The 14,236-nt window shown below is 36.8% G+C and overlaps 1 protein-coding gene across 1 annotated transcript in view; it reads left to right on the plus strand.

The window, feature by feature from the left end:
• The window catches only part of CPA6 (carboxypeptidase A6), a 259,455-nt gene that overhangs the window by 89,411 nt on the left and 155,808 nt on the right, over positions 1 to 14,236 (plus strand). The window contains exon 2 of the mRNA XM_012739909.2: positions 12,114 to 12,189. Within this exon, the coding sequence (XP_012595363.2) occupies positions 12,114 to 12,189 (76 nt within the window). The remainder of the gene's footprint in view (positions 1 to 12,113; positions 12,190 to 14,236) is intronic.

A 14,236-nucleotide genomic window follows, 5' to 3' on the forward strand; every position in this document is an offset into this window, starting at 1 on the left:
CAATGATAGATTTTTACATGATATTTTCTGTATGTTGCTAATTTATAGAAAGTCAAATGACTTAAATTTTAAATTATATATTGATTAAATTTATTAAAATTTATTCTACTAAATGCTCTCACTAGCTGTATGACTGCAGACTGTTCTTAGAGTTTTGTGTGTGCTTAATCATATTATCTATGAAAACCGGCAGTTTTGTTTCTTCTTTCCAATTTTGCTCTTATTGCACTAATTCTGGTGAATAGGAATGATGATGATGGAAGGCCCTTATTCTTGACTTCAAAGAAAAGCTTTGAGCACTTCACTGCTGGGTATCTTTGCAAATTGGAAACAGAATAGACTCTCAATCTAGTTTATATGACTCGTAACTCTTTTTTAAATCTTATAACAGCATTTGACTCTGCACTATATTCTCAGTACTTTCTTTAGATATACTTTCTGGTTCACTAATTCCTTTTCAACTGCATCTAATCTGCTATTTAACCTGTCCATTGATTTTCTAATTTCATTATTATATGATTTAATTCTAGAAATTTAGTTTGGTCATTTTTATAGTCCCTTGTTTATTAGTCATATTTGGGGTCCTCTCTTTCATATCCTTAGAATATTAAATAGATATATTCATACTCTATCTCAGGGATTGGCTAGCTATAGCCACAGGCCAAATCCAGCCCAACCTGTTTTTGTAAATAATGTCTTATTGAAACTCTGACACACCCATATGTTTCATTTTATCTTGGTAGCTTTCCCCCTACGATGACAGAATTGCGTAGTTGCAATAGAGATTACATGGTCTGCAAACCTCAAATATCTACCATGTGGCTCTTTACAGAAAAATTTTTCCAACCGTTGCACTATCTGACAATTTCAACATCAGTAGGCTCTACAGATCTAATTCTGCTCTTTGTTGTTTCTACTGACTTTTACCCATGGTAGCTTATTTTCTGATGTGCTTTATAATTTTTGATAGTGAGCTCAGATTTGGTGGAACTTTATTTATGGGAGCTTTTGGAGGCCTGGTTTTAAGATAGATTCCTCCAGAAATGATTTGCATTTGTTCTAGGAATCAAGGGGCAGAGCATGTCATAGGTCGAGGTCACCCAAGAGACACACTCCAAAAGGGAGGTTTTCATGGGATCGCTTTATTAGGGAGTGCTCTCACAAACAACATCTGTAAGGCAATGATGAGAGCTGAGGACAGAGGGAGACTTGAACTGCAATATTATTACAATAGGTTTCATGGGAAACTCTACGGCTGGATTGGCCCTTCTTCAGTGGCATCTCAAGTTAAGGCAAGGGGACCAGGCGCTTGCCCCTTAGCATAAGCTAGTGTTTCCATGTGGGCTGCCCCTGGGGAGTGGTCTTCATCTTGAGTGAGGCACTTCCTTTCAGCTGGAGGCAATTGCTTCAGATGGACTCAACTGTGCACTGTCAGCAGGTAAAACTTTGTGGCTAGGAAAATTAATGCTTCAGTTCTGCAGGGGTGATTTGAGCACACACTGCAGTAGGGACAATAGCAAACTCCCAATCAGAAGGCTTCTTTAACACAGATTCTTAGCTTGGAGAGTTTTCACATAGGTAATTTACATAGGTAATCACATAGGTAATTTGAACTTCATTCCTAATCTACTAGAGGGCTTGCTTGTGGTTTTAAATTCTTCTTGGTGTCTATATTTTTTGTCTCTATCGAGAGCTAAGTTCAAGACAGACAAGTTTCCTGCTCTCTCCTTTCACAGGCATTTTTTTCTAATCATCTTTTCACTGAGGTTGTTAACTTTAAGGCCTTAGGTGGGGTGGGGTGAGGTCTCTGGCCTGAATACCCACCTTGCTCAGACTCTAGAGTCTAGAGCATCCAGAGCTATCAAAAGGCTTCTCAGTCAGGATAACCACTGGTCCCAGTGTTAGCTTAACTCATCATTTTGGGCCCTTAGGATTTCCCTTACTCTGTTGTCACCCTACTCATGCATATTCAAAGATACCCCCCACACACACACACACACAAATTTCAGCATTGCCAAGTGCTTTCTACTGGAAGATTATTTCAGGGTATCTCGCCCAACACATTATGATGGCAGATATAGTACCAGGTGAATCTTACACACACTCAAATTTCAAAATTATTAAACTTATATATCCCATTGGCCATCAATCTATTGGGCCCCAAATCTTAGTTTCAAGCATCAAAGTAAGGCCATGTGGTTTTCTCTGATCACTCTAGCTAAACCTTTTTATACATATTTTCTATGTAATTCATGAAACATTTACCACATGTTACCTTGTAATAGTAATAGAAGGTATTATTTGTCTTATGTACCCAACTGGATTATTTATCTTTGAAATTTCTTCCCTTATGTAACTCTTTCCACTTTTCTCCCCACGAGAGACTTGTGTGGAATCATTGCTACGTGGATAGCTGTTGAATAAATAGTTTGTTCTCCATTGTGGTAACATTTTTCTCAGACTGAATCCCATTCTTAAATACTACAAGAAAGGACTAAATTGAAATATGATGTAAGATTTAACCAATATATATCAAGTCCTTGAGACATAGTGAAGATAATATCTTAGTGTAAGAAATTAATTTTATGACATTACATTTTATTGCTTTTTTTCTCTCTGATTTATGCTAGTGAGAAAGAAAATTCTCAAAGTTTACAATGGAAGCCAATTTAAGGGCATTTAAAAGGTAGGGTTTACAAAAAGCCGATTTCAATTCAATTCAGCAAATACTTATTGATCATCCATTATGTGTGAGATAACTGTGGTAGGCATTCAACCTCTTGAGAAATTTTATTATAAAGTCCATCAGTAAGGTTTTTGAAGACTACATTTTTCTTTTCTCTACTGTTAAAATAACTGCAACAAACAAAAGGCAAGAATAAAGTCATCACTTCTGCCTAACTTTAATCCAAGAGTGAAGTCTAAATCTTCATGTTCTAAGCAAACTGCCACAGGGAGATTCTTCATGTTCTGAGTACTTTATATTGCAACCATAAACCACAGCCAAAAAAGGGAGAATCCATTTAGCTCTCTAGAGGATGCTCTGCCAAGTTGTCTCTTTTTTTATCGCTTTTTAATGAAATTTTTCATGTGCATCAAAACACAATCTTTCAACAAAGGAAATGCAGCTCTGAGACCCAAGTACTTTATAATATAGAACCTACATGTGAGCATTAATTTTTCTAGATTGAATTACCTAATGGATTTCTTTGTGCTCAGGGATAAGAATTCTTTTAAAGTAAGCAAGCATCCTATTATTAACTTTTCCACAGGATACAAGCTCTCAAAAAGTTCAGCAAATATTTTAAACTGTCCTATTTTCCTTAAGAATATGAAATGTCTTAGCTATGGAGCACCCTAAGTCTTGCCTTCTGAAAGCACACATAGTTTTTTAAGCTGCCATCAAAATTAAAGGGGTATTGTAAAGAGGAATTTGGGGATGAAATTTTTTTAAATGCCATTGCATCTATTCCCACCTGTGAAGACTGACTTAACAGTGAATTTTGTGATGCCATTAGTTTCTCTTACCTCATTTCTCTAACAATAATCAAACTAAGTAAAATTACTATTATTGTACAGAGGGCTTTTGGTTATAAGTAAGAAAAACCTGACTCAAACTGACCTACATAATAAAGACATTTATTATATAACAGGAAGTCCAGCAGTAGAACTAGTATAAGCTTAAAAGTTGGTTGATTCAACAAGATCATTGCACACCCAGGTTCTTTCTACTCAACAGTCCACAGTGAGCTTAGGATGAGTCTGCTTCACCCTAAGTTTGCTCCTTTCATAATTACAGGCTGCCAGTGTCAGGCAGAATTATACATTTCCTTGTTTATATTCAACAAAAGAGTGAATCCACTCCTCCCCTCAGGAAATAATAATCCTTCCTTAAATCTGACTGAGCCAATTTATAAAACATGTGCATCCCTAGAGGCACAAAAGTTGCCAGGGGTTATCCAAGCTTGGATTGGCTCATCAGGACTCAATTCTGGTACAGGGATGGGTGAATATTTGAGCGGAATCAGAGTCCTGCTAGGGTTTCAAGAGAGAAAATGGATTTAGAGGAACAGCAAACAGCATCCACTGCAATCATCTATTCTGATATTCTGATCTCTGTGAAGGGAAACACAAGAAATCCTTTACGATATCTGGGTAAACTTGGTCTCTGGAAGTATTGAAAAGTTGAACATGTGTGGCTTGAACCAATACAGAAAACACCTCTACAGCACTTTCTCCGAAATTATTTTCCCTTTTTATTTTATATAAATTGTTCTCTATCCCCCATAGCCATTGTAAGAAATAACAAGATCATTGATGTGTATATTTCTAAGATGCCAAAGAGCTGCCTGAGCAGAAAGCAAATAGCAAAATCCCAAATGAAGACATTGGTCCATGATTAGGTTCAAATACCTACGAAAAGGGCAAGAAACAAAAACAGCAGCAACAACAACAAGAAGGTTAAATATATTCAAAATCAAATCATGTTTGTTTTGTTTCTGGTGCTCACAGTGAAGCACATTTGGAGAACATTAAGTTATAAAGGATGAGAAGGATGTTTTACTGTAGAGGTAATGACAGTAGCTGCTATGTATTGCGTGGCTATAAATTAGGCAAGCACCAGACAGTATCTCATTGGAACTGTGACCGTGAACCCACGCAAGGCCAGAACTGCTGTCTCTCTGGCACTTACCACCAAGCCCGGTACATAATGTAACCTTCATAAACATGCTGGATGAAATGGTTTTCACAAAAACCTTATGCAATAATACATTGGTGTTTCCCCCAATTTAAGGATTGGACCTCTTTGCCTCTAAACGTTTAAGCATTTAGGTCAAGGGCAAACATCAACCCAGCCTTCCTCTCTTTCTCCCCCTAAGTGAAGAGGGAAATGGATCTAAGAAGATAAATTTGGTGAGTTGGACAGAGAAATAAAAAAATGAAGTATCTGAAGTCTAAGTGTTTTTAATACTAGTGCATTTGTTAGGTTTGAAAAAGACATTCTCCAGATGCATAAGATGATAAGAAGTTAATTATAAGGAAATTTATTACAAGCAGTTTATTACAAGAAAGAACAGGGACTATTCCAAGCCAGGCTCCTGGTTGCACGTAGACCCCTGCTTTGCATTTACAAAGTGTAATGTGTAAGGTGCCTGAGCTCGCTGCTTTAGAATTATGGTGACTCAGCTAGTACCTGTATCTATATCCAGTGCTCCTGGTGCAGCAGACTAATTTACTCTTTTATTTTTTATGTCTCAAGTGCAAACTCCCAAAGATGAAATCTGACTGGTACAGCTGTCAGTCACTGTCCAGTAGAGTGACAGGGCATAATTCTCTTGTCATTCCCCCTATCATCTGCTGACTGCCTTCAAGTCAGGAGTCACATTAGGTGTGGCCCTGGGGGAAGGAGCTACAATATACTAAGCAAAGGACACCTCAAAAGGAGACTATAAGCAGGTCACACATTCTGAAGCCACCCAGAATATCTGCTGCAAGTAGTTGCCTCAGAAGAGGATCCCATTCTTCCTTCCATTCAACAAATTAGAACATGACAGAGCACCAAGGACTGGGTCGATACAGTCAGGAATCCTCAAAGTATTGGATAAAGTTAAAAATAATGCTCCAAATATAAAATTGCAATAATAATATCAAACATCGATATTAGCTCTTACTAATCTGTAATTTATTCTAAGCACTCTACATGTGTACTCGTTTAATCTTCACATTAGTTAAGTACCAGTATCCCCAAACTATAAATAGAGGGACTGAGGCACAGAGAAGTTAAAAGAACTACCATTTGATCAGCAATCCCATACTGGGCATCTATCCAAAGGAAAAAAAAGACATTCTATAAAAAAGACATCTGCACTCGAATGTTTATAGCAGCACAATTCATAATTACAAAGATGTGGAAACAACCCAAGTGCCCATTAATACATGAGTGGATAATAACGTTCATCGCGTGCTGGGAAGTTGGGAGTGTGGAGGAGGGGATGGGTATATTCACACTTAATGGGTGCAGTGTGCACTGTCGGGGTTGAACACGCTTGAAGCTCTGACTTGGGTGGGGCAAAGGCAATATATGTAACCTAAACATTTTTACTCCCATAATATGCTGAAATTAAAAAAAAAATTTTTTTTAAGTCTCTTACTGGATTTTTAAATTTAATCTACAATTATGATGTTTGCAATAGATATATCTGGAAAAAAGCATAAGAAACAAAAAGCAGAAGCGGCCATGCTATTGGGAAAACTGGAATTCAAGTAAGAGCATTAGGTGAGCCAAAGAAGGGTTTTTGTAAGAAAACTTTATATGAATAAAATTTTTATTCTGTCCAGAAGACATAGTAGTCATAAGATTTTATATAGTGATACACCATCCAAATATATGAATCCCAAATTTAAAAATTTTAAAATACAGAAATCCAAAATTATAGTAGGTATATTAAATAAAATTATCTTAAGAACTGTAAAATTCAGTGGACACAAATAAGGACAGACAAAATGAAAATATATTTAAAATATACAAAATGAAAATATATTTAATATGCTTCATAGGTATATGTAGAATTTTACATATAAGAAAAATATACAATTTTTAAAAATATTCATGAACTATTTCTAAAAATTGAATACATATTCACCCATAAATATCAATGCAATAAAGTCTACAAAGTAGAAATATAGTCCACCTTCTCTGACCTTAAGATAATAAAACAATAATAAAAATAAATCTTTCCACCCCAAATGCATCTCGCTACTTGATTTTTTCAACATTCTTCAAAATAGCTCTCTTATTTTTAGACTAAACACTGAAATCCTTAACTATTAGTTTTGAATATCAGTGAGAACATCACATATTAAAACATAAATAACAAAGACCTAAGGAAGTATGAGATTAATAAAAGTAGATACAGAAATTGTGTGTGTGAAAAATCATAATCCAAAAAATGATTCTTTAAAACAATAAATCATTGCAAGTCTGATTAAGGAATATTTTTAAAAAATACGAATGACATTAAGTTACAGAAAAGGAGACAAAGCTATAGATAAAGATAAGACTTCTTAAATTATAAGATGTTTTAATTGGTAGTTTATGTTAGTATATATACATAAGTGGATGGTTTTCCAGGAAATGCAATTACCAAAATTGACTCAAAAAGCTCAGAAAAACTAAATAAACCAATGACCACAAAAAAATTTAAAAGGTAGATATTTAACTTCTAACTACCAAAAAAAGGGTGAAGAGGTCCCACCTTCAAAAGTCTTACAGATGTGTTCTGCAAAAACAATCAGAAACATAATCTCTGTGTCATTCAAATTGTCAGAACATATTACAAAGGTGGAAAATTTCCCAGGTAATTCCATGAGGCTAACATAATGCTGATACCATAATCAGACAAGGGTGACTCAAAAAGAGTATTGTTTTTCTGAAGGTTTATTAAAAGTTCCTTTTTTTAAAAAAAGCCTCCCTTAAGAACATAGGCATAAAACACCTACATTTTCTATATGCTAAATAAAAAATTAGCATACAAAGTCCAGCTGTTTAGCTAAAAGAAGGTATAGCAGGTCCTTGAATAAAGTCATTTTGCTTAACATCATTTTATAATAACATTGATGAGACAAATAACTCATCCCCAGCTGGGCCCATTGTCTGTATGGAGTTTGCACATTCTCCCCACATCTACGTGGGTTTTCTCCAGGTATCCTGATTTCCTCCCACATCCCAAAGGTGTGCACACTGCGGTGAAGTGAGGTGTCTACAAGGTCCCAGTCTGGCTCAGTGTGGGTGTGTACGAGCAATCGGATGGTGTCGTGGCCAGGGCTGGCTCTTGCCTTGCACCCTGAGCAGCTAGGATAAGCTCTGGCCACCTGCGACCCTGAACTGGAAATAAGTGGGTTGGAAAGTGAATGAAGGAATGAATACAAATTATTTTAAATAAAAATTCATAAAGGAGATCATAATCATACAAACCCATGACAGTAAACAAGACTGCCCTATTTGTGATAGGTTTTGAACTGCATGGGGTTGGAAGGGATGCTCTTATTTTTGCTTTATTCATTCATTCATTCATTGATTTAACCCACCACCACTACTACTGCCCTCATTCATTCACAAAAAATTGGGTAAATAATTACCTTACTTGTTTTTATTAATCTTTATTAAATGTGTGCATAGCTCTTGTTTATATCAATGTTTAATATTAGAAGTGTTTGGGGTCTTTATTTAGAAGTTTGGCGATGTTTTTCTGATGCAAAATAGACCATACTCTTGTTTGTATCAAACAGACAATGGTAAAATTGGTTTCATGATACATTGCTTAGAGTGGCAGTTTCCAAGAACCTATAGATGATGTTAAGTGAGGACTTACGTATTTTAAAACCAATTTGTTAAGAGAAAAATAAAAGCGAATTAGTATTATAAAATGTTATATGTGTGCGTGTATGTGTACAGAGAGAAAGAAGAGTCTGGAGTGATACACAAGAAATTAACAATGGCTACTAAGGAAGATAGAAGGGGTTGAGAACTAAGAAGGGAAATTTATTATTTCATATGCTCTGTAATATGTAATTTTTACAAGCATAGATTCATAAACTAGTTCTGTAACCTACAAAGAAGTTTAGAGCTTACCGATGGAATCACTTGTGAAAGTTCATACCAGAAGCCACAAGCAAAAATCTAGAGCTTCACATCTGTGTCTTTAAACAGGATTTTCAAGTTTCCTAGAAAACGGAAATGCTCTCCTATGGGTGTCACACAGTCAGGGCATAAAAGAATAGCGATAAATATGGTAGGCGTCAAACTCAGACAACATAGTCTAAAACTTTTAAATGAAAAGGCAACTGGGAGATCATCTTTCCCTCCTTCAACGAGGAAACTGACACCCAGATGGATTGTAAATAGTTGGAGGTTGTGTTCTCTTGCCCAATTATCTTCTCTGGGTGCATACATTCTCATTAGGCATTGAATGATACTTTCCAAATTAATTAAATTTATGTACCATTGCCTCATTTATGGTTGTAACTGTACATCAGGATTATTAACCAAACCCACAACCAAACTTGATGCTGGCATTATAGCAACATAACCTCATTTGTCCTGTAAAGCAAAGGAACAAAGTATAAGCATATCAGTGATTATAGGCTCATATAATCCCAGTACTTTGGGGGGCTGAGGTGGGAGGATCACTTGAGGCCAGGAGTTCAAGACCAGCCTGGGCAACATAGCAAGACCCCATCACTACAAAAAATAAAAACTGAGCTAGTGTAGTGGTACACACTCATAGTTCTAGCTACTTGGGAGGCTGAGACCGGAGGATAACTTGAGCCCAGGCATTGTAGGTTACAGTGAGCTGTAATAACACACCCTAGCCCCCCCCCCCTAGTCTGGATAATAGAGTGAGACCCTGTCTCAAAATTTTTAAAAATGTAAGTATATCATGAATGAATAAGTATGAATAACTTTTGGGAAATCCATTATCTGGGATGTCCTGCTGCCTCTATACTACATCCTTAAACTGTAATTAAAAACAGCTATGCTGTCTTTGGACAACTTTATAGAGGCTCTCTGAGTTAGGAACATCTGATTTACAAATACATGTTCTTATAAGCATGTGGTTGCCCAGTAGTTTCTCTAACCTCAACCCATATTCAATCCTTTGATTCTCTTGTCTTAATCCCCAAAAGTAGCCAAAATGTCTTAAGTTGATGTTGTCACCTAGCAGTCAAAAAAACCCAAAATTCATAAGTTACAAAGAAAGCTCCTTGGCTCACCTTGTGTGATAGTTGTGCACAGTTTAGTTCTTCTAAGTTCCAGGAGATACTTTATTACCTGAAACCTCCTTATTTGTAGTACCAAATTATTATTCACCACTTCAAAAAAGACTAGCTATCAGATTTAGGAAGACTAAGCTTTTTGTTTAGTGAAACAAACGGGGCATTTGGGAGTCATGTGGTTTTTACACACTGAATAAAGAGCTCTTGTTGGGTTTTAGTTACCAGTTATTCCATCAATATAATTCACTGGTTCACACACACAAAAAAAAGTTTGACATTTCATGAGTTTTCCTAAATAGCTTTCTTATTCTCTGTTCTTTGATAAGTAATCAAACAGTAATAAACACATTTCTAAAGTCACACCTGAGAATTTCTGAAGGCTGGGATGAGGTGAACTTTTGTGATAAAAATGACAAAGTTGGGTTTGAGCAATCACTTTCAGGGTTAAATAATCCCAGGAGCGGTTCCTTTATATCCTATACTTGCAGAAGAGGAACCGATTGCCAGGTTGAATTATCCATCTTAAAAAAAATTATTTTTCTCATGGCTGTAAAACTGCTACAGATTGCTTTCTTTGCACTCTTGAGGAGCTGACAGGGCCCCAGATGGAGGTGCTTTTCAGCAAGCTGTCAAGTGACGCATCCATCAAAAACAGCCATATCACCCAGCCGAGTTTTCTTTCTCTGCCAAGAATTAGATTGGGTCAGGTGGGAGAGGCCAGGGTATGATGAATCCAGGAAAAACAAAGGTCAAAGAACTGTGTACCAGAAATGAAAAGAGATATAATTACATTTAAATTCCAAAGGTTATATTTAGAGTTGTTTTATAATGACTTGATGATTTCTTTCCCTCTGCTTTCTTTTATTCTTTCCAGAAATATGGACTTCATGACATTGATACTGAGAGGTTATTTTCTGTGACTTTTTTTTTTGAGGAAATCAAAGCTGCAAAGTTATTTTAGAATAGTAGTGCCTAAAACATAGTAAATTATCATGAGCAAGCCACGGGCCTTTTAATCATAGACCTGAAGAAGCTATTCCAGATATCAGTCGAAATAGCAAAGATAAAGTGATTGGAAATGACCACCAAGCCCTAAAAAAATCATTGCCCAACAAATCCATAAGTATTCGTAGGGGTCCGATGCCCCCCTATTAGCCTTACCTAATCTTGAAAACTGCTAGTCATTGAAGTAGCAAAATCATGGAAAAGTATGCAAATTCCATCCTTATTCCTGGTGCACTTTTGGGGCTCGAAAGGTAAGTTGTGGGTGAACTAGTACAGTCTTTGTTTTCTACTTCATATATATGCAATTAATAAAATTCTACTTTATGTTCAGTCATTGTAAAATGCCTTAGAGAGTTATGAAAAATATTCATTCCTATTTTGCTTTATTTACTTAGTTTTTCCTTAAATTTCCTCTGGAAGCCAATTATTCTCAGCAATCTCCTTTATGCCAATCCATTAATAAATATTTAATGAGCATCCACTCTATGCAAAGCACATTGAACAGTTGTGCTTATTCTATGCTAGAGCTGTGCTCCCCAACCCGTCCTCATCGTGACACACCTAGAAATTGATTATACCTGCCCGACACACCTAGGAGAAAGAGTCACCCCCCACAGAGAACTCTCTAGAAGACAGAGCAGCACCTCAAGTCATCTTGGGCAACTCAGGACCTTTACCGAAAGAACCTTACAGTGTGTTCAAATATAATTTCAACTATGATAAAGTGTCAATGGCTGTAAACATTGATTTTAAGTTTGTATCACTCTAAAAATTATACAGCCAGCAATGTACCACGGCACACTTGTAAACAGCTGATGGCCTCTGGTTGGGAAGCTCTGTACTTGAAATCAGATGCCCCATAGAGACAGGCTTCTCTTTACTCACCCCACTGTGGGAAGAATCCAAACCAGAAGCTTTTCATAGTGTGTGGATTTCACAACCTCTCACCGAAAGTCACATTCCTTTTCAGCATTAAGTTTTAAAGAGAGAATAGTTTTTCTTTCCTCTGTCAACAGGAATTTTCTTTCTTGGTATCTTGTCTGAGCTGTTCATGAAAGTTCCTGTCTCTTGCTGCCATTTTCTGCATTTATAACATTGAATGCGAGTTTGTAATCTTCAAAAAGTGATGAAATACCAAATAGTTTTAAGACAAGGAAAAGAGGCCAGTGCCATCAGAGAATAACAAGAACTGGATAAAATATTTACTGGGTCAGTGAAAAGTTTTGCTGTGTTTCTTCTTAAATGAAGTTTTTTAAGAGGTAAGAAAGGGATGGTTAATATCTTCATTTTTTTGAAAGGTAACTGTCATCTTTTTTCCCTCTGTCTTGTAGGGATAAGGTGATAAGACTGATTCCCAAAACAGGAGAGGAAGCATATGCACTGAAGAAAATATCCCAGCAACTCAAGGTAATAGAGTGTCCCCTTGCAGTGGAATTATGCTTGTACTGTATTTACAGGACTTTGCTGACTAGAGTTGAATAATCAGAGTTAATTAGCCAGAGGAAGTGATGACTAAGAGATGACTTGAAAGAGCTTTTAAAGGATACTTAAGGAAACTCAAGATTTTTGTGTCTTGACACATTTTCCATTTACTGTCCATCTCTTGGGTAGCACATAAGCTTCATGAGAGAATTTGTCTATTTTTGTTCATTGCTATATTCCCAAATGGTGTCTGGAATAGCCTTGAAGCTCAGTAAATTGGGTTTTTTGTTTGTTTGTTCTTCTTAATGAATGAGTGAATTTTGTTTATAGTACTCCAAGACTTCTCTTTTCCTTTCTGAGGTCTTCCTGCTAATCATCTAGGTACTTTACTCCTCATTAAAACTTCAAACGGAAGTAAGTTGAGGAATATAAAAGCAAAAAATTCAAGTTAATTAATTTTGCTATGTTTCAGTGTGTCTGATAAGAGAATTTTGTTAGCAAAGGTTGAAGTCTCTGATTATTCAATCTTTGATGAATTTTATGGATTTTAGAGTGAGAGAGTTTCTCATCTCCCCATTGGTGCATATAATTGAGTGTTAGCTTTTAACTATGAGGTTATGATGAGAAGTGTGGTAATTGGCTCTTTTCCACGCCAACCAAGACAGAAGCAAGGCCATAAATTGTGTGGTGGTTTGACTTCATTTTAATGGATAGCAAAGCAGATTGCCAAAGGGGCCTCATTAGTCTTTATGGGATAGGAAAATATTTTTCCTAGATGACTAAAGTAGAGTCCTACCTGAAGAAGTGTTAGAAAATGAGGGAGGAGGGATAAACTTGGGGGCTTCCAGAGATATTTGTAATTACCAAACTTTTGATCTTTTACTCACGGATTGATTTTTCTCTTTGGCATCTTCCCTCTAAATATTGAATTTATTTGCAAATGAAATTTTGAACTTTTGGTTGGTCGGTTTCCTTTCTTTCTCCTCCTTCCCAGCCCCTACACAAGCAGTGTCCTGTTCAAGCATAGCGCGAAGGCCCACAGTGAAGATGCAGGCACTCTTCCCAAATCGTGGTTTTACCCAATACCAGAGAGGTCATGCTCACTGGGCATCTCCTAAACTTCCTCATCTCCTCAAAGGACTCTGCTTCTGGATTCCTTTGAGGCTGATGATCATGTATGATCTGGTCATGTATGACCATCCCCCATGATGTCCTTCTCAACAGTGGCACCTGAACACTCCATAAACAGTTCACCAGGGACTTAACAGTTGCGAAGAAGCCAAGCGAATTTTGAGTAGAAGTTTCCATCTCCACTGAAATTGTGTTTGCATATCCCACTGGAAAAATTAAACAGCCACTTTTCACTTTGGAGTCCAGTGTTTTAGGGAACAAAGATTCTGAACGAAATATTGGAACAAAAGATTTCTCAAAGGATGTTTCTCCAATTTGTGGACCTATTTACATGACAGACCTTACAAAGTAAAAGAAAATGAAATTGCACAGTTATATATGTGATGATCACTTGCTATTATCACGAGCAATAAAATTGCATTAGTGAGGACTACAGGGGTTACTTATAAGCTCTTGGAAATTATCATAGATGGAACCCAAGGGTACAGACCATACATAGGGCTGCCGGCACTGATGACCACACATTTACATTGGGCGCTTTGTGTAAGCATTTAAAGAAAACCGTTCTTGCATATTGTTTTCATTTCATCCTTAAGGAAAGGTAGTCAACTGGGGGAGGAAGGGTTGGATGTAAAGGAGCCTATGGGGGCAACTGCAGGAAGACAGGAAAAGCAGCTGGTGAGGAAGGAGGGGCAGAGTGAAGGGAAGAAAGGGGTCGGCACTACAGTATTGATCCCGCTCCACAGAGAATCACATCCAGCACCTCTCAGCCACCATAAGCAAGTCACAGTGCCACCGGCTTTCTATACATTGCCTCATTTTAACAGTCCTATGGATAAGTACTATTGTTATTGCTATTTTGCAGTTGAAGAAACTGAGGGAGACAGAGGTGAAGTAGCTT

Source organism: Microcebus murinus, chromosome 7 (genome assembly GCF_040939455.1).
Source record: "Microcebus murinus isolate Inina chromosome 7, M.murinus_Inina_mat1.0, whole genome shotgun sequence".
Lineage (NCBI taxonomy): Eukaryota > Metazoa > Chordata > Mammalia > Primates > Cheirogaleidae > Microcebus > Microcebus murinus.